The sequence below is a fragment of the Microtus pennsylvanicus genome, chromosome 3, assembly GCF_037038515.1.
Source record: "Microtus pennsylvanicus isolate mMicPen1 chromosome 3, mMicPen1.hap1, whole genome shotgun sequence".
Lineage (NCBI taxonomy): Eukaryota > Metazoa > Chordata > Mammalia > Rodentia > Cricetidae > Microtus > Microtus pennsylvanicus.
This window is the reverse complement of record NC_134581.1, coordinates 75,888,138-75,908,572: the sequence shown is the minus strand read 5'-3', so window position 1 is coordinate 75,908,572 and position 20,435 is coordinate 75,888,138. Positions and strand designations below refer to the sequence as shown.

At 51.4% G+C, this 20,435-nt stretch overlaps 1 protein-coding gene and 1 long non-coding RNA gene across 3 annotated transcripts; one reads left to right on the top strand and one right to left on the bottom strand.

The window, feature by feature from the left end:
* The first annotated feature begins 2,097 nt into the window (after positions 1-2,097).
* Positions 2,098-15,167, top strand: Scn2b (sodium voltage-gated channel beta subunit 2). Its single transcript, XM_075966100.1, has 4 exons — positions 2,098-2,365; positions 9,899-10,065; positions 10,354-10,564; positions 11,092-15,167. The coding sequence occupies exons 1-4, from the start codon at positions 2,296-2,298 to the stop codon at positions 11,289-11,291; spliced, it is 648 nt and encodes a 215-aa protein (XP_075822215.1). The 5' UTR covers positions 2,098-2,295; the 3' UTR covers positions 11,292-15,167.
* On the bottom strand, positions 11,149-20,175 carry LOC142846138 (uncharacterized). Of its 2 annotated transcripts, none has more exons than XR_012910033.1 (4): positions 20,043-20,175; positions 18,890-18,949; positions 15,449-15,621; positions 11,149-11,235 (listed from the first exon to the last, which is right to left on the bottom strand). It is a non-coding gene; the product is annotated as an uncharacterized LOC142846138 (long non-coding RNA). The 2 variants fall into 2 exon arrangements; XR_012910032.1 differs by having other exon boundaries at positions 15,507-15,621.
* Between the last annotated feature and the right edge of the window lie 260 nt (positions 20,176-20,435).

Here is a 20,435-nt window from a genome sequence, read left to right as displayed (position 1 = left end):
CCTAGGACAGCTTCAGAGACCTGGCTGGGCTTCACTCCCTTTTCTCTGGTTCTTCTATAAATACATTCATTCCTCCAGTCCCGTCCCTGGGTGGTCAGTCATCTCCTGGTTAGTGAATATCAGACTTCAGCCAGGTGCTGTGCTCAGAGCTCATCTTACTCCAGCATAGCCTACCTACTCCTTGACTGCATCACCTTCAGGAGGGCTCGGTGTCCCTTTGCCCAACGATAAACCCATGTGGAATATTGGGGTGGATCAGCACCCTGAACAATCTCACGTAAACCAGACAATCGATTTGTGATCCCTCCTTGTGTATAGATATATGTATGCAATTGCTGGGTCAGGACCTGCAGTACGCTTGACTCTGTTCACTTCTTTGCTTAGGGCCACTTCTACCCCAAGTTCTCCTACTTGTGAAAAGCCTGTAGTTTTCCCCTCCTCTGAAACAACAAGTTTCAAACATACAGCAAAGCCAAAATAATGTCCCTCCGACATCACCAAACATGTTTCAGCCTCTGGTGATGCCCAGACCTGTTCTCTCATCTGTGCTCTTCATGGACTATTTAAGAGTCTATTCCAGCTACTATCTCATTTCACCTGTAACTGTGTCTCTAACAGATAAGCACGTTACAAACGAAACCATGATCTTCTTTTGTTTTGAAAGGGGAGCGGAGGTTCAAGGAAAGGTTTATCTGTGTAGCCTAGACTGTCCTAGAACTTACTCTACAGAACAGGCTGGCCTCAAACTCAGAGATCCACCTGCCTCTGCCTCATGAGTGCTGGGATTAAAGACATGCGCCATCACTGCCCGGCAAAACCACGATACTGTGATTTTTATGACACCTGACAGCATTAGAAGTCATTTGTTGGGCTGGAGAGATGGCTCAGTGGTTAAGAGCACTGGCTGCTCTTCCAGAGGTCCTGAGTTCAATTCTCATGCAACCTCATAGTGGCTGAAAACCATCTATAGTAAGATCTGATGCCCTCTTCTGTTATAAAGGTGTGCATGAAGATAGATAACAAATTTTTTTAAAAAAGAAATTATTTGTTGATACAATCAATGTGCAATTTATATTTACTGCCCTTGTTGTCTCAAAAATATCCCTTTCCCATCGATTAGTTTGAGTCAAGGTCACTCAAGGGTTCACGTCCTGTTCCCTTGTCAATCTCTTAGGTGTCTGTGCATGAGCCTTCTTTGATATGCTCTGTTTGCTGCTGAAATGCTAGAGCAACGAGAAAGTTCTACTTCTTGAGAGCCTCCTGCTCGCTTCCCTGAACCCTGCCCAAATAACACAAAACAGTTCTTTCCTAGAGGGTGTACGTGTGTGTGTGTGTGTGTGTGTGTGTGTGTACGTGTGTGTGTGAGAGAGAGAGACAGAGAGGGAGAGAGAGAGAGAGAGAGAGGCAGAGAGAGAGAGAGAGAGAGAGAGAGAGAGAGAGAGAGAGAGAGAGAGAGAGAGCTTGTGAGCACACAGGTGCCACTGCAGGTGTATTGAGGTCAGAGGGCACTTGCAGCTCTCTCCTTCTACCAGGTGCATTCCAGAGGAGCCTGTTTGGGTCATCAGGCTTGGCCTGGCTGCAAGCACCTTCAGCCTCTGAATCATCTCCCTGGCCTTGGGGTGTTTCTAAGTGATAAAAAGGACTTCCTTACAGCCCTTTGAAATAGGTGGATGGTTCCAACAGTCTTCCTTCCTTTCATTTTATTCTCTTCCCTCCCTCCTTCCCTCCCTCCCTCCCTCCCTCCCTCTCTTCCTTCCTCCCTTCCTCCCTTCTCTCCTTCTCTTGAAAGAGTCTTGCTCTGAAGCCTAGGCTAGCTTCGAACTCAGGGCAACCCTGTCTCTGCTTCCCTGCTGCTAAGATTACAGGCATGTACCATCTCGCCTAGATTTCTCTCACAAATTTCAAAACCTAAAAATCATTTCAAGTGCTGTAGAAAGGCAAGGTCTGATTTAGTTCTTAGTTTGGAGGGTAAAAATTTCTGGCGACTGAATTTCTTCCAGGAATATCTTTTTTATGCCCTCCCACCTGCGTTTTGAAATCCACCAACCACAATATTTACTCCAGTCCCCTTTTTTCTCCCTTTCCCTTACACACCACCCCCCTCTCTTTTTAGCAGCCACACACAAGTCGGCCATATTAGAGAGATGGAAATAAAGCTTCCTTAATGTTGTATATGTCTTTGAAGTACATCCGTGCATTTTCTTTCTTAGCTTCTAACCATTCCTCCCTTGTGGTCCTTGGTCCCTCAATCACCCTCCCCCATAGCCCACCCGCCTAACATCACAGTCTCTGAAAATGCACAGGGATGCCTGGCTACCTCGCCCTGCCTTCAGTCTCACGGGGCTCAGTCTGTTTTTCACTTTGGGTAAGTTAGAACCACATCTGCATGCTCCTAAGGGTCAGAAGCGCAGCAGCTGCAGCTGAAAGAGGAGGGGGCAGGGGGCAGGAGGGAAGGAGGAGTGTGAGCGTTTCCCTCTGTGTCCTTGGGACCAGGCGTGCTGGGGACCTGGGACTTAGCTGGGATTCAGGATGCTGGGCTACTCGGTCACAGAAATGTTGACTAGCGGATGATTGTTGCTTGGGGATGGAAATGGTCAAAATAATCAGGAGGTGTTTTTCTCTTTGGATTTCCCCCTAAGTGGACCTGTGTGGGGGTGGGGCAGAGTTAGGCTGTTCTGCATTCTATTTGGGGATTTTCCTCTTCGTTTTGTTATTATTATTCATTATTAGCATAATTTTCATTTTCAGCTACTTCTGATGAGAGCTCTTAGGAGTTGCCGGTTTATTTAAAACGTCTCTTTTGTGAGCCTTGTTCCCTGGAGTCCGGTGGATTTAAGGGGTTAGGAGAGTGTCTTCTGGAGAGTTGGGGGCAGAAAGTTGGGTATGTCCCACCAGTTTGTTGGGATGTGTGTGGGAGGAATTGAGGGTGAGGCGTGAGGATGGGCTTCAGGAGGGGGGAGAGACGCCAGAAAAGCTGCTGTTGGGGCAGGCACCCCGGGCATGAACGGGATGGAACGGAGGAGAGGTCAGGTGTCCAGGATCCAGGAAAAAGGAGACTAATAGAAATGGAGCCTATGGATGAACAAGGTTTGGTACTTCAACACCAGTCTCAGAACAGAGACCCCTTGTCATATGGCCTTAAAGTCAGTTTCATATTTGAACACCCAGAGACTTCATACTAGGCAGGCAGGTGGGCTAAGCTATTTGTAAACCACCCCCCCCCCATGAGAAAAGTTCTTATTATGTAGCCCTGGTTGTCCTCCTCTTGATCTTTCGGTGATTCTCCTGCTTCTGTCTCCTCCTGGGTGCTGGGAGTATAGACAAATGCCACCATGCTGGGCTCTAAACCTGCTTTTTTTTTTTTTAGGTTTTTGTTTCGTTTTATTTTTTGTTTTTTAAGGCAGGGTTTCTCTGTACAGCCCTGGCCGTTCTGAAACTTGCTCGGTAGACCAGGCTGGCCTTGTACTTACAAAGTTCCGCCTGCCTCTGCCTCCTGAGTGCTGGGATTAAAGGTGTGCACCACTACCACCTGACTTAAACCTGCCTTATAGACAGTTTTATTCTTATTCTTAAAATTCCATGAGAAGGGGCTGGAGAGGTGGCTCAGAGGTTAAGAGCACTGACTGCTCTTTCAGAGGTTCGGAGTTCAATTCCCAGCAACCACATGGTGGTTACATACAACCACCTGTAATTCGACTAGGTTCCCTCTTCTGGCATTCAGACAGAACACTGTATACATAATAAATAAATTAAAAAGAAAAAACACCTATAAATTTTCCTCAGCAGTGCCTGAGGATCCAGTCCAAAGATTGTAAGTGGACATCTTCCCTAGCACAAATGTCTCTCTGGTAGCCTGCAAGATAAAGATCTAACATCTTCCTTCCTGTGAAGCTGGACCTAAGTTTAAAGTTATCTTTGTTCTTTGCTTCACAACCATGGGCAAGATGTTACCCACCCTGAACATCACTGTCCTGCGAAGACTGTTTCATGCTTGGTGAGCTTGTGACCTGACACATAGCAGGGTCCCACAGTGACGGATCTTTCTGGATGCTTCCCCTGAGCCATGGCATGACGTGTCGTCTTTAGCTCTCAAGCAGTTATCTGAGGTAGATGCTGTGATTCTAGTCATGTTCCAAGGCGGAAACAGAGGCACGGGGAAGTTAAGTAACTCATCCAATCAGGTCATGTGACTGGCATAAGGGAGCTGAGATTTGAACGCCCACATGACTGACCTAGCACATTCTCTTTAACACTGAGTTCTACTGCCCCCAACCTTCAGGAAACGATGCTGCTCTGTTAGCATTAATTGGTAGAAGAATCTCAAGTGCAGGCTAAAAGAGGTGGGGAAGTGAGCAGTGTACACACACACACACACACACACACACACACACACACACACACAGCCACAGCTGGAGGCCAAGGTCTCCTCTCAGGAGTTCGCCTCCAGCTAGATGGAGTCTGTCTACCATAGCCGTACCTAAGCCAACGAGGCCAGGGGCCCTGGCAACAGGACCAGCTGACCTGGGCTTGAGGGAAATGCATGGATGAAGGGGTCTGTGCACCAGGGCTGTAAGGGGCAGTGGGAAGAGTGGGTATTTCAACAGGCCTATGAGAGTAGAGACCTTGATCTTGAAGCTGCGGGGAGGCTTACCTCTGCCAGATCGTACTCTGGGCAATGGAACTTGGGTGGCTGTGGTAGCACAGATTACCGGATTACCAGGATGGAGGGATGTCACGGATGTTAGGAAAGGCGGTGCATCAGAGGAGGGACAGGCGGGGATGACTGTAAAGGTGGCAAGCAGCTTTCTCATGACAGAAGTTCACAGTGTTTCTCATCAGTCGCTGGCCTGGCCATCAAAAAGTCTGGGTTATATTATAGAGAGGGGAGTGTGGTCCTTACTCAGTCTGACCACACATATTTGCAGCTAAAGGTGGGACCTAGTTGTGGAGGCGAATTCCTCTTTCCTACCCCCAGCCCCAGCAACAACATTTAACTGAGCACTCATTGTGTGCTATATGCCTTTCTCGGTGCAGGGATGCCAACAGGAGTAAGGGGTTGCCCAGGGCCTCTTGAGAGACACAGCCACACAAATAACAGCAACTCAGCATTGCATGTGTTGGAAGAGTGTCAGGTCTAATGATAGTGCCAGGAGTCACCTCTCGCTAACGGCTGTGTACCGGGCGCTGTGCCGAGCTTTGCTCATAGAGCACGTCAGAACTGTCACCGTAGCTTCAGTAGTGTTGGTATCCCCTGTATTACAGACGAGGACATTGCAGCACTGGAAGGTTGATGGTCTTGCCTAAGCTCATATCAAGATCTTTAGAGTCCCAGTCTGGATCACTCTCCCGCTCGGCCTCTAAGGCAGTGGAAGAAATAGGAACATGGCTGGGGAGAGAACCAGACACCGGGGAGGATGTCACCCAAGCTGGGCCTTATGAATGGGGCTTGGGGTTTATGTGGAAGAACTTCAGGGAGGAGGATGGACGAACTTCCCAACCTAAAGCAAAAATGTGGACAGGGGCCTTGTGGAGGGGAAGGAAGAGGAAAATCAGAGTGTTGGGGTCACTGGGTCACGTGGAGGGAGGGGATCTGGCAGGAGAGGTAGCTGCAGTGTGCAGCTGGGGCCATCTGGAAGCTGCACCCAATGCCAGAACTCAGCCCTAAAAGCAGCAGGAGGTAGGGAACATGAGTACAGCTGATGCTGGCTGCCCGGGGACCTGGGCAGGAGAGTGAGCACAAAGGCAGGAGAGGACGTGGGGTTCATGTCACATTTGTCTGGGAGGCAGGGGCTGCCCCACAGAACAATTCCTCCTCCTCCTCCTCCTCCTCCTCCTCCTCCTCCTCCTCCTCCTCCTCCTCCTCCTCCTTCTCCTTTCTTCTTTGCTCCCTCCTCTCCTATTCTCCTTCCTTCCCTTTTCCTTTTTTTCTCCTCAAGAATAAAACTTATAGACTGCTTTAGGGCTAGGAGGAGTAACGGGAATTTACTTCCAGATTTCAGAAGTGACGGTGTTTGGCAGAAGAGCCCAGTTTTAGGGTCTCTGCAGGATGGGCCAGGGAGGACAGTTGATGGTCAGGGCCTGAAGGACCCAGCTGGGTCAGACACCGTTATAAGTCCCACGTCCCTTTTCCCATCACCTTATTTTTGTGAGTTGGTAATCACAAGACCTAGACCTTAGACCTGGTCCCAAATAGGAATTAGGAAAGTCTTGGATTTCCACTGTGGAGTGAGTTCCTTAATCGAACATCGTCTGCTACACATTAGGACGACTTGGAATGACAATAACATCCCCAGCCAGCTCGACTCCGCACCTCAGCCCTTTCTGGAACCAGGTAGCGTGGATTCAGGTTCTAGTTTCATAACCTCCTGGCAGTGAACTAGGGCTAGCCGCTTGATTTCTCTGTGCCCCACTTCTTCATCTGAAAGCGACCGGGGATAGATAAACGCTTGCTAGTTATGGCGTACTCGGCCAGGTAGCTACGGAAAGCCGAGCCGGCGGCAGTGCTGAAGGCGTTTATGATGGAAGGGCCTTTCAGTGGGCCTGGATCCGTCTACTTTCCAGAAGCACCGGGCTCTACTGAGCTCTGACCTTGCCCAAAGCTTTCCTGAACATAGTGAGAGCCTAAACTGATGGGAGATTGGAACCCCTGAGAGTCTCATGAGGTCTTGGGCTGAATCTTGGATCAGAAGGTGAGAGTCATCTTCCTAGCTTCAGCTTGTCCCTGTTCTCAGAGTGTCTCATTGTCCCCTGTCCTCACAGTAAAAGGACTGCAGTTGATCTACAACCTTGGAGGTTCCCCTAGTTCTGACTTTCTTTAGTTTGGGGCCGGCTCCGGGGTTTCTTCTCTACTGGTGGGACTCGATAATTGACTTCTCCGGCCACTAGAGGGCACACGAATTCCATCTCGTGCCTCTTGCAGGGCACATGCTGGGGGAATCCGCATTGCACCTTTCTCTGTCTCCTGGCACCAGCCTGGAAAACGCCTCTGACTCCCTATAACTTTGCCGACTGCCATCGTGGCATGGTGGCTTCTTCTAGATGAGACGATGAAGGGATATGTCAATCAGACATTTAAATTCAACTGCTAGGGCGGGACAGGTTGGAGAGGGCGGACTTTGCCGAGCTAGTTCGTTTCAGCGCCTTTGAGGGGGACGGGAAGCCCTTTTCGAGGAAGGGACCGGAGAGGTTGGGATGTCCAGCATTGGAGGTAAACTCAGGACAAACCTCTATCAGTTCTTCCCCTCAGATTTCCCAGCCTCTGCAGAGTCGGGGCGGTGTTAATATTTTCTGCACACCTCCTCCTTGCCTGGCACCGAGCCAGATACTTTTAGGCTGGATATGAAAGTGCAAGAGCCTCGGGAGCTGGGCTCCGTCCCTCCTGGGAGGGACCCTATTAGCCTCCCCAGCTTCCGTTCCCCTTGTGAGCACTTCCATGCTCAGCTAGAGTCATTGGCCCTGCAGGTGAGTTCCATAGGTCTACCCTCATCCGGGCTTTGGAGGAACCATCCTAGCCAGCAGTCCAGAACCTCCTGTCCTTAAGTTCTGAGCTTTGCGGGGTTGGCCTGAGCAAGCAGAAGAATGCTCTGGGCAGGCTTAGCTTCACAGCCTGAGGGCTGCGGTACTAGTGTCTGGGAATGAGGCCTGGTTCCTTAGCAAGATCTGAAGGAAATCCAAGGGGATCTGTCTCCAAGTTACTCAGGTCTAGAGATCTCTCACCCACACGCCATGCCCTGCTCTCTTTCTGTCCCTCAAACGGAACTTAAGGAGAATGAGGTTAATAGCAGCTGCCATTTGCTGAGCCACCAGGCAACAGTGTCCAGAGTTAGGTTTTCTGGAGGAGGGGGCTGAGGCATGGGGAGGTGAAGGAGTCTGCCTACATTTCTTACAGTTGATTGAGGCTAGAGCTGGAATAGAATCCAAGTGGGACCAAGGTGTGTGTGTGGGGGGGGGGCATGCTTCTGCCCGAATCTGTAGCTGTAATTTTCACTCAGCTGGCATTTCAGCTGGCCATACTCCACCCTTAAACTCCCCAGAATCATCCCAACTCCTGTGTTCTGGCCCCCTGACTGGGTTCTCGCCCAACTCTGATGTCAGATTTTACCATGCCCTGACTTGTTTTGTCTCAGATGTGTGAAGAAGGTCCATCCCCGCCACGAGGATGTGGCCCTTGATAGTCCCAAAGGGCTCGTTCCTTCTCTTGCATTAGAGGCTTCCTGAATGTCACTTTCTCCGGGCCTTGTTCCCTGACCTCCCTGAATAAAACAACTGCCCTCTGCCATACGTTAGTCCTTGCAGTCCACGTCATGTAATGCTCCAGACAATCACATTCCTATTTTTGTTGTTGTTATATGCCCCCTCACCAGAATACAAGTCCCACAGTGTAGTGACTCTGTTTCCTAGTAGCAACTGCCAGGGCCTGAGACTATACACCCGGCATACAGTAGATTTGCTAGCACGAATGAAGGCTGGGAATGTGGCTCAGTCGGGAAAGTGCCTGCCGACCACACATGAAGTCTTGTATTTGATCTCCAGCAGGAAATAAACTGGGTGGGATGGCACACCCCTGGAATGCAAGCACTCAGGAACTGAGGTAGGCAAGTCAGAAGTTCAATGCCATCCTTAGCTACAGAGCTAGTTCCAAGACAGCCTGGACTATAATAGGAGCCACACACCCCCCAACCCTGCAAAACAAAACAAAACAAAACAAAACAAAACAAAACAAAACAAAAACCACAAAAAACCCCACAAAAACAAAAAAAAACCAACAACAACAAAAAAAGCAAAGCAGCACAACAATAACAACAAATCCAGAACAAAAAAACCAACACAAAAACAAAAAAATGACGAAATCAGAAATGAACATGACTGAGGGAGCGATGGTGACAGACACTGCTGGGTCTGCCTCTGAGCAACTCCCAGCCCTGTTAATACTAAATTAACTTTTCAGAGTGAAGTTTTAACAGTCTTGGATACGGATCTTGGAATTAAGGTCAGGGCTAATCTGAGGCAGCCTGGGTCCACCTGAGGAGGTATTTTCAGCCCGCGAAAATACAAGTCTCTGTGACTGCTGGGCCCTAGGCAGCTCACCTGTCTTCCTTAAGCTCTGCTCTGCTTAGAGTACCCTACCTAGTGGCACATTTCTGACTAGCAGCACCCAGGCCCTGACCTGAGTCTGGTGCCTCAGACAGGACCTCAAAGAAATTTCTGTTTTTACCCTGACACCTGCCAACTTGAACTGGCTTTTTGCTGTCATGGGTCCAGGCCGACGTTTTACAAAGGCGAGCTCATCTCCTAGGCCAATCAGCAGGTCCTTAGAGTGACACCTCTTCTCCTGGGACTCCTTGTCCCTCCTGTGTGCCCTCTTCCTTGTCTGAGAGAGCCTGGGGATGATCAGACACCTGTGCTGGGCTAGGCGAGAGGGAGGCTTTCCCAGCCTTCACCACGCTTTAGCTGCCTGCCCCACAGGGACAATGATGCTTCCCCTGGCAGAGGGGCTCTAGCACAGTCAAGATGACCAGAAGTATCTGGAGAACAAGGGGAAACCAAGGCAAGCCCAGTGAAGCCTCTTATTTGGCAGGGAAATGGCATTAGGGAAGGTAGAGGCAAGTAGGGAGTCTGCTCACAGTGCCTTAGAAAAGGTTGAGGCCATTTGGCTGTCCATGACCTGGTAGAGTATTCGATGGCTTTCCTCTGCCCGTGTTCTGCCCCCCTCCTCCTGATGACCACATCTGGTGCCCCTCATGGGCTTTGCCTTCCCAACAGCAGCTGTCTGCCCAGCCAGTGCCCCCTAATGTCACTGTTCTGCCCCCCTCCATCTACCCCCCACGGATTATAGAGGGGCTGCAACCCTCCAGCCCAGTCTCCCAGCATCCTCACGAGATTATGGTTTTGTCTGCAGTACCCCCAGGACGGAGTATGGAAGTCACAGTCCCCACCACTCTCAGTGTCCTCAATGGGTCCGACACCCGCCTGCCCTGTACCTTCAACTCCTGCTACACCGTGAACCACAAGCAGTTCTCTCTAAACTGGACTTACCAGGAATGTAGCAATTGCTCAGAGGAGATGGTAAGTCCCAGTGGAGGAGGAAGTGTGTGTGTGTGTGTGGGGGAAGCAAGAGCCCCGAAAGCATAAAGCCCAACACTCCCATCCCTACATTTGCCCTAGACCAGGGCCTCAGAGGACTCTGGGTAGGATGTCTGACACAGAGGGCATGATGTCACCACAACTGAATGGCCCTTTTGAGGCTAAACCCCCTTTCTTCACGGGAGTCGGATGTGTCCCTATGATCCTCACAGTCCCTTGCTCAATCATCTGCCCCTGCTATTCCCCCCACCCCACCCCCCGACACCCCAGTTCCTCCAGTTCCGAATGAAGATCATTAACCTGAAGCTGGAGCGGTTTGGAGACCGTGTAGAGTTCTCCGGGAACCCAAGTAAGTATGACGTGTCGGTGACCCTGAAAAACGTGCAGCTGGAAGACGAAGGCATCTACAACTGCTATATCACCAACCCACCGGACCGCCACCGTGGCCATGGCAAGATCTACCTGCAGGTCCTTCTGGAAGGTAAGGGGGGCTGGGCTGCTGAAAGACACTGACCCTTCTCCCCAGCTTCGGCACTTCAGGGAGAGACTGGCAGCCCGTCTCATCTCCAGGTGCTTGTGCTGGTGGAAGGCCTCCAAGCCTTCTCTCTGGCCTTGAGGGAACAAGCCAACCACAATCATAGCCCTTAGCAATAACAACAGCTTTCGTAGGCTTGGCCTCTTTTCCTCCACAAAACCCATGGAGACAGGAGCCCATTGTATGGACGAGGAAACTGGGGTTCGAGCATATCATACAATCCCTAACTCCTACAATCAAATTTGGGTCTGATCTCAAAGTCCACAATCCTGAATACTCCACTCTGGGGCTGGAGGTGCTCATTGAGGAAGATTGGTGGTAGGGATGTTTAGCCGTCAGTGGTCTAGGTTGCTTTGATTTTGATTAATGCCCTGTCCGTGAAGATGGGTCAAATCAGAGTCCCTCATATTTTGGGGAGCAGGGGAGACAGGACATCTTCTCCCCAGCTCTACGGCTCTGCTTCTTTTCCTCAGTGCCCCCAGAGCGGGACTCCACGGTGGCGGTCATTGTGGGTGCCTCAGTGGGGGGCTTCTTGGCTGTGGTCATCTTGGTGCTGATGGTGGTCAAGTGCGTGAGGAGGAAAAAGGAGCAGAAGCTGAGCACGGATGACCTGAAGACTGAGGAGGAGGGCAAGACGGACGGTGAGGGCAACATGGAAGACGGTGCCAAGTAACCGCAGCCCGCCCCGACGCCCCTCCCTGTGTCCTGTGTCCTCTCACTCTCTGTCCTGTACAGTGTGACCCTGCCTGCTCTCTCTTGGTGTGCTTCTCTCAAACAGGACCCCAGATCGACCTGGGGCCTCACTTCCCATCCCCCCACCACCCATACCAAGGGTGACCTCCCTCCCTTTCATCCGAAAACTGCCTTGGTGTCTGAGATATGCGAGCCCTGGGGAAGCAGAGAAGGGTTCTAGCCTGTCAGTCTTTGCGGAAGAAAGACCATGTGTGTGGTCCCAAAGATGGGAAGGGGCGGGAGGGCAGTGGGAGAAGAGGCTGGTTGCCCATCTTGTCTATGGTTTGGTCTGATGGTGGTTTAAACTGTGGGGGTAGCAGTGTGTATGTATGCGGGGAGGGTGTCCTGTGCTGACCAGAGGCACCATGGGAATGATTCATGGTGGCTTTGCTGTGTTCCTCTGGCTACTCCCAGCACAGAACAACCATCAGGCTGAGGATGAAGGTGGGGTCCTGCCATTTGTGGGGCGCATTTTAAAAAATGTATTTAAAGTCAAATGCATTTCGAGGGCGCTCCAGGAAAGCAGGGGCTGGGGCATTCCTGGACACGAGCCTTGGCCCAGAGAACTTGGCTCTGGCCTCATTTCCATCACTAGCTGTTCCCAGGGAGACTCTGGTTCTCTGTTGACTACCGCTCTCTTGGGGATGCTGCAGAAGCATTGCTGAAAAAGCAGCATCAGGCAGGATCATGCCCCACCCTAGGGACCCCCAGCAGGATCATGCTCCACCCTAGGGACCCCCAGCAGGATCATGCCCCACCCTAGGGACCCCCAGCAAGATCATGCTCCACCATAGGGACCCCCTAGCAGGATCATACCTTACCCTACGGACCCCAGCAGGATCATGCCCCACCCCTAGGGACCCCCAGCCGGATCATGCCCTACCCTAAGGACCCCCCAGCAGGATCATGTCCCATCCTAGGGACCCCTTAGCAGGATCATGCCCCACCTTAGGGACCCCACAGAAGAATCATGCCCCACCCTAGGGACCCCCCAGCAGGATCATGCCCTACCTTAGGGACCCCCCATCAGGATCATACCCCCCCTACTGATCCCCCAGCAGAATCACGCCCCACCCTAGGGACCCTCAGCAGGAGACCTTTGTTGGAATCTGCTAGGGGACCAAGGGGTGCTGGCTTCATTACAAACACATTTAGCTGCCTTCTCAAACAAGATGATCACCTAGGTCTCAGCCACTAACAGCCAAGGCTCAGAACTCGTGTGTGTGTGTGTGTGTGTGTGTGTGTGTGTGTGTGTGTGTGTGTGTAGTGTGTGTATAGAGAGCAACTTCCTTCAGGGCTTCAGTTGGGGGTTTCTAGTTGCCTTTGGCAGGGTTTCCATCTGGTTTTTGGCAAGAAGAAAGAGAAGGCTGGAGGGCAATGTGAGAGGACTTGATAGAGCCTCTGAGCACTCACTGCCCCAGAACTCCCTTTGCAGGGGAGAGAGCTGCTCTGTGCGAAGCCAACTTTCACTGCCGTTTTACTATCATCATAAGGAACTTGTCTAAGTCTAGAGCCGGGGAGAAAGGCGGGGTAGAAACCGCTCACTGGAGAGCATGGTGTTGGGAGATGCCCAGAGCCTCCTACAGATCAGGAGACTGAAGTGGCCAACAGAAGCTGAAGGAAGGTCTTGCCCAATTCTGGCTCCCTGGTCCCCACTTAGAACAAACAGAGCTTCCTGGTGGGAGGACCTCAAGTCTAGAAGATGTTTGTGTGTGGTGGTGGTGGGGTTCATCTAGCCCTGCTCCCCTCCCAGGAATTCAGCCCCTATAAGCTCAGGGAGTTAGCTGTCCAGGGTAAGGAGTGAGTGTGGTGGATACAGGACCATGACAGTCTCAGGGACCAATCCTTGCCTCTGCTTATCAGATAGCCAACTAGAAGAGACAATGAGAGCAGATGGGAGGTTCCCTTTAATTCACTTCCATTCAACAACCATTTCTTGAGCGTCTGCTCTATGCCAGGCACTGTGCTGGGTGCCAGGAGAATTACAAAGCCATAACAGGGTTAGGGACTTCCAGATCTGCACGGTAGGACCAAGATTAATATTTTGGTGCATCTACTTTCGCCTCCGTAGCCACTGCTTCCACAAGAGAGTCAGGGGAGAAGGAAGAAGGCTTTCAAATGCGGAGCTTGGGAAAGTAAGAGGGTAAGGGAAGAGGGAAGGTACCACTGGGAGGGGCCAGGGAGGTTGAGCATGGAGTAGGGGATGGTTAACCAACCAGAGAACTCCCAGTAAGATGAATCTAGCCCTTCTGAAAGTTCTACACTCTTTGGCTCAGTACCTAACTGTCAGGCAACATATCACCAAAGGGAATAGGCTAAGCCACCAGGATGCCTGGAGCAGGTAGGCACTGCTTATCCTTCAAGCCAGCCAGCTAAGGGTGGAGAGATGAGTGGTGGGCACTTCAAAGCAGCTGGAACCAGAGGTGGTGGTATATACTTCGGCCGCTTGGAATAGTGAGTTCTCATCACCTTGCACATGCCCTCTTCTCTCAGGATGCACTGACTTTGCTCACACTAGGTGGGCTACTTGTGAGATCCCCTGAGGGTTGTTTTAAAGAAGCTCTGTCTCTTTAAGAAGCTGGAGTCTCTTTGGGTCTTTTTCTTTTCTGCCCTGATGGAGTGGGGTCCAGGGAGAGCAAGGGAGAACAATGCTGTCTCTGGACCCCACAGGCTGGGCCAGGAGCTGTTTCTGCCCCAGGTGCTTGCCCTCTTGTTCATTTTCTTCTGGAGCGGCTTTAGACCCTCCTCTAGGGCCTCTGGGCTGTGAGGTTGGGAACAAAGCCAGGCTTCTGTGAGGTGAGGTGGGAAACCGTGAGATGTTTCCACCGGAGCCTTACTCAACCTTGCTTCCCAGCTTACGCCTGCAAACTGCTCTCTCGCTGCTGCGTGGGCTCTGGGCTCCACTGCTGGCTGCATGCTCCCACCACTGTGTTCTCAATCACTCCTGCCTTTCCTGCCCTCCCAGAACCCCCGCCACACATCCCATCTGCCTCTTCCTCCTAATTAAGGGCCACTGCAAAGAAAGATGGGCTGGCTAACCCATGGGATTTAGCTTATGAGAACAAAGCACAATTTTTCAGGACTGAAAATGCCTTGAGGTGCCTTGGAACTGGCTTTGGAAATAGCTCTCTGCCCCTCCAGCGATGAACTCATCAGTTATTCCCAGTTTATAAAAAAGGAAAAGCTGATTGGGTCCACGTTTGCCTGCGAGTCTCCTTGGGAAAGTTGGGCTGCTAAATATTTACAAGATCAGGTAAAGGAGGCAGACAGGTGGAAATACCGGCCAGGTCCAAAGAAGTTAGTCCCAGGTCATAGGAATGGCTTGGTGCAGTTGGAACGGGTGATAAACCAAGAACACTTTCTTCCTACATATGTCTTAAGGATAGACGGCCTTGCTGTGCCTCTTGCTGATGTCTTCCTTTATTGACGCTTGCTGATGCGACTGTACATAGCCTTTCTATATAGGTATAGATATATTATATATGCATATATAAAACATCTCACTATGCCCACCCCAAAAGTTACACTGTTGGGGCCAGGGCATAACCACGTCTCAGTGTTTCCTAGTAGATTCACCAAAGGTTCCTTATGGAATGTTCTTCATGCTTTTGGGGGAGAGCCCAGCTGCATAGCAAGCGCTTATGCATGTCTAGGTTCTACATGCTGTTTGGCGGTTGGAAGGAGTGGTTGGGAGGGGAGAGAAGCTTAAACAAATGGTCTTCTGAGACCTGACTGCTGGGAGCAGGCTGAGTTTCTTTAGCGGTTTGTCTGGTTGCTTGGATCTGTTGGCTGCAATAAACACACTGTCTCCCCTGAATATCTCTCTAGTGTGGCGTGTTTTGTTTTGTTTGTTTGTTTGTTTTCCAGGGTAGGGGTAGGAGGAGACTGGGGGAGGGGAAGGTTTTTCTAGGAGTCTGATGGGAAGCCCTGATGCCCTTTCACTGCCCAGACACCATGCATCCTGCTGAATCTGAGGGCCTCAAAATCACCCACATTGCAAAAAAAAAAAAAAAAAAGAAGTCTACCTGCCCACTCTTGTTTTTTTCAATCTGCTTGCTCTCCTGGACCCCAGAGGACTCCGTCCTCCACAGTGCTTACTTTGAGACAGGAGACTGAGCTTATGGTTACTTCTGGGATGAAGATGACCCTTACGCACCCAAGGCTGGCTGCTCTGCCGATGCCGCCTGCTCTTCCCATAGACAGATGGAGCATCCTTCCTGCTCCTGGCTTCTTAGCAGTGTCTGACTAGGTAGTCAGCTCTCGGGCTTGCTCTGGAATCCAGAAAGAGAGGATGGCAGCTGGTCAGAGAGCCCCAGTGCAGCTTCAGTGGAGAGGGTGGCTGCTGGGAAGCCTCCGTCTGGCAGCCTCTGTCTCATCTGCATTTGTATCATGGTATCCTATTCACATAGTGCTGACTCAGCCTTCAGACATTCAAGGACCAGAGAGAAGGCTCAGAGGCTAAAGGTACTTTGTTACAAAGTCCAACATCTTCCATGCCTGGGACTTACATGACAGAAGGAGAGAACCAACTCCTGCATATAAACACACACACACACACACACACACACACACACACACACACACACTGAAAGTGTAAACAGTGTTCAAGACAAAGATCATCCTTCTGTCTAGGGACTTAAACTTTCTGAATGTCAAGGAAAGTGTGTAAGTAACTGGTCATTTTTCTCTAACATTTCTGCCTGTTCTCTGGCTACCTGGAGACCCTCCTTAGTGGTTAGTGATCAGGAATACTCTAGGAAGATCTCAGGACTAGTAGCCCTAATACTTGTAATGGCCGCAGATGTGACCTGAGTAAGACATCAGGAAGGAAGCAGCAGTGTTAAGCAACGGTGGCTGGTGTGGCTAGCATTAGGAGAACCAGAGGATCTTGGTTTAGGAAGGTACCTATTCCCTGGAGCCCTTGAGTCCTGAAAGCAGTATGTCAGAGAGGATGTCTTCATACTCAACAGAAAGAGAAACTGAGGCAAGAGACTAAGTAGAAGAGACACTAGGGAGTCTATCTGGTTCCCTCAGGGTGGACATAGGCACCGGATGCTTGGCCATGTCACCATCAATCATTCTCTCTCTCTCTCTCTCTCTCTCTCTCTCTCTCTCTCTCTCTCTCTCTCTCATAACATTTGGAAGGTTCAGACTGGGCCTGACTTCTAGGAGGTGGGGATTCAGGGCCTTAGTGTGATGTCTTTGACCTGCTTGATCTCAGATGGGATAGTTTTGACTGCAGCTCCTTGCCTTGGGGGAGAAGACTTCCCCTCATCCTACCTCCTGCTCTGATTGGTCAGGCCACTGGCTTCCTGAGTTCCTCTGCCAGCTGAGAGGATCAAGCCAAGCTATTCCTTCACTATCCTGAGGGGAAGCCACTTGTGGGATAGGAACTACAGGAAGGGAGCAAGTAAATAGATATTTCCAATCCTCCGGGATGGGAGGGCCTCCACAGAATTCACAGCCAAGTCTTCTCAGTGTCCTAAAGGGGAAACTGAGGACCAGAATTTGCTTAAGGCTGCATGTTGAATCAAGAACAGAGAGGACTTGTAGTGGGTTCAAAAATTACCACTCTTCCGTTCCTACAACCCCCATCTAGTGCGGGGCCTAGCTCAGCACAGCAGTCCATGACAGCCCAGCTCCTGCTCTGTCCCTTTCTAGCGACATGCTTCCTTAAAGGCTCAGTTTTCAATGATGAAGTTCATAGATGAGAAGTCACATGGTTGGCCGACATCAGAGGCAGAACTAGAGCCCAGGCCTTTCTCCCCAAGCTGACCTGATACCCATGGACAAGAAGACCACTTTCCTTTGGTTCTCCTTCTGAGTCCCATTTCACACTCATTGCCTGGCTTGCTTTACATTGGTTTGCATGCCTGTTCTTTTTAGGTTACGGGTCTCCCACCCATCTTACAGGGGAAGGGTGGCATCCACACACACAGTTAGCTGAGAAGAGAGTAGGACACAGCTTGGTGGGGTGCACACTGGACATCTAGATGTATGACAGCTGGACCAGCTCCAATGAGGTCTCCTGACCTTCACACCTTCATCACTGACACCTCTGGGACTCAGAACATTCCCGCTGTTGGGACCTCTACAGGAGGGGCCCTGGTGGCTTTCCTTCTTCTCACCGAGTCTCATTTGGAATCACGCCAGGTTCTAGCCATTTCTCATACCCAAGGTGTCAGCTACTTCTCAAGGGAGGCTCCAGCCAGCGGGTGAGAGTTCCAGGGACCCAGGAGCAGGGCGCCCAGCCTGGGACCCACATCTTGAATTCTAACGTGACATACAGAGGAATCAGCCAAGGACCCTATTCTCCTACAGGACAGAAAAGACCCCAGACTAAGATGGGGGAGAAAGGCTGGGGGTGGAGAAGGGAGAACTGAGGGCCTGAGAGCAGATAAACAGGAAGCAGGGAGTAGATGGGGTGTTGACGCAGTTTCTCCTTCTCTGGCAAGGATGACCTTAAAAGTCCAAGGGGTGCTACTGAAAGGGACTGAATAGACCCTGGACGCTGAGTTTGGCTGCTTGGGATTCTATGGAAGGGGGCAAAGCCACCTTTATCCTGACTCCAGCTGCCTCTGTTTCTTAATTGTGTCTATAAGCCATTTATCCCAACAGGCTGGGTGGTCCCCCCACATGGGCACAAAGGCACAAAGGCAGAGGGAAGAGGGGACACTTAGCCAGGAAGGGAAGTGTGCATCCCAGCTGTTGGCAGACCCAGCGGGGCAGGTTGTGGTCACATGGGTCAGACTGCTCTCCTTCCGCCCAAGGCAAAACACTAGGCCTGGCTGGCAGAGGCGGCTATCGATCCAGTGGAGGTCAGCTGTGCAGGCGACGAATTTCCCGAGGTAATGAGATCTCCACTCCGGAAGATAGTCAAGCACAGCTTGGAGGTGTTGTCAAGAAGGTTCAAGTGTTGGGTAGTACCATTAGGTAACCTTTAGGACTACTGACAACAATCCTCCCAGTCCTTATTTTAGGACTCACAGGAGAGAAGCAGGATTAACCCTTGCTTGCTGGGAGATAAATAAGACTGATGTCGATCCCTTCGTCATTCTATTTAGTCATGGTCTTCCCTGGGCCTCCTTTGTACCCCACTTTTTACACTGACTTATTTTTTGTTCATTTGCACGTGTGTGTGTGCATGTGGAGGTCAGAGGGTAACCTGCAGGAGTCGGTTCTCTCCCTCCACCATGTGGGTCCTGGGGACTGAACTCAGATTGTCAGGCTTGGCCACAGGCACCCCCGGAGCCGTCTCACCCGCCCTACCTATATTCCCTGCTCACATCTTCTTCACACGAAGTGCTGGGGGTGGGAGTGTTGGCACAGCCCACGTAGACTGAGAAAAGAGGCTGGAAGACGGGGAGAAATGTGAGACCCGGCGCCCTGTAGAGTGTCTTTCCAAAGACAAGCCAAGTTTAACTTGCTTCCTTTGGCCTGCCAGCCAGGGCTGTGGATTCCCCTGTCTTTACAGATAAGAGCATTCATAAAAGATGAAAGTCCTCGCCCCTCCCCTGGGGGCCTTTCTTTACTTCTTACCTCTCCGGCTCTGCCAGTCTGCCACTTCCCTCCTGCTGTCCCTCTCCACTGCAGCTGGCCCTGTTGGTAGGACAAGGGATAGCGTTCATGTCCTACCTGACTGGGCTTGAATGACAGTGGGCTAGACCTTAGGGGCAGCCACTATTTATTAAGTAGCTGTCGTGTCTGGCACTGAGCGAGGCGTTTTGTGTCAGTCTAGCTAAGCATAAAGGCGCATCCCAAATGCTCATTCCTCTTGCATGCAGGTGAGGAAAAGTTCTGCTGCAGTAGGCATATGTACAAACTACGGCTAGGAAAAACCAGGGCCACGCGAAGCCAACGCCATCACTTTACGTCTATGAGGAGAGGGGAGTGGCTTTCCGCAGTCCAAAGACTTAGGGGCAGGTGGAGGAAGGGTGAGTGGAGCCGACTCCAAAATGGTCACAGGTGATGTAGGGGTCAAATGGAGCAGGGGCAAAGCTTTCCTAAAGCCCTCTGATGTCCCATTTGGGGCTGGCGCTCTGACTCCCTGGCTCTCTGTGTACAGTGGCGGCCTCTGCTGGCCACCTTCTCCCCACCTTCTCCCCTTGGCCACTAGCTCCTCCTGTCACTACTGCAAGCTGTGAGCCTCCCTACCCTCCCTGCCTGAGCTCTCTCAGTCCTATGGCTTCTCCTCAGCCGGTCACACTAACTTCCTGAAGCTGCCTTCCACCCTCCCATGTGTCCTTTTCACTTCTCTTCTCCCCGTTCCCTCCTCTCCACACTGTCCTCTCTTCCTCCCTGGCATACCTCCTCTCCTTGCTGCCCGCCCCCCTTACATGTCAGGATTGGAATATTTAGGGAGTCCAGCCTGGCACGCTACACAGTTTGGTATTTGGTGCCCATTTGAGGGGCAGGACCGGGTCCTGTATCAGAAGCACGTGTAGCCACTTAGCTAATAGGCCAGTTTCCTGACAGACAGCAGCTGTAATGGATAACAAACCTTCCCCAAACCTCTGGATCGCATGCCTCTTGAGCCCTAGTCCTCCACGGATAAGAGAGCAGGGTACTTGGTGACCCAGGGAGCAGAGTTAAACATAGCTCTGGGGTGTTGGTTAGGGTGGCTAAGATTCTGCCCAGGGGCTTCAGTTCCCACCCCAGTGTAGTTCCCAAGAAAGAGATGCCCAGGACTCACCCGTCTCTGAGCTGCTCCTAGAAGTGGGCACACACCCCTCTCCAGCTTGGGACTGTCCGGCCAGGAGAGACAAGCTCGGGATGGTTCGCCTCCCTCCTCCCTTTGCCCTCCTCCTTCCAATGAGCTCATCCGTCTGGGGCTCCCCATCCCCCTTTGCCCGAGAGGGTGTTTGGACAGAACCTGGCAGAAAGTGAGAAAAGAAGGGATGGAGGGAGTGTCTGCTTACCTGCCTATGCCCTGAGCCCCTAGGAAGTGGAGGCAGTGAAAAGAAAGAGAGAACTCCCCTCAAGAGGGGAGACTGTGAGAGTTTAGCTTTCTACCAACTCACTGATGCCCCGGGAGCCCTGAACTGAGGTGGCCGTGCAGCATCCTTTGCTGGACCGATCAGCCACG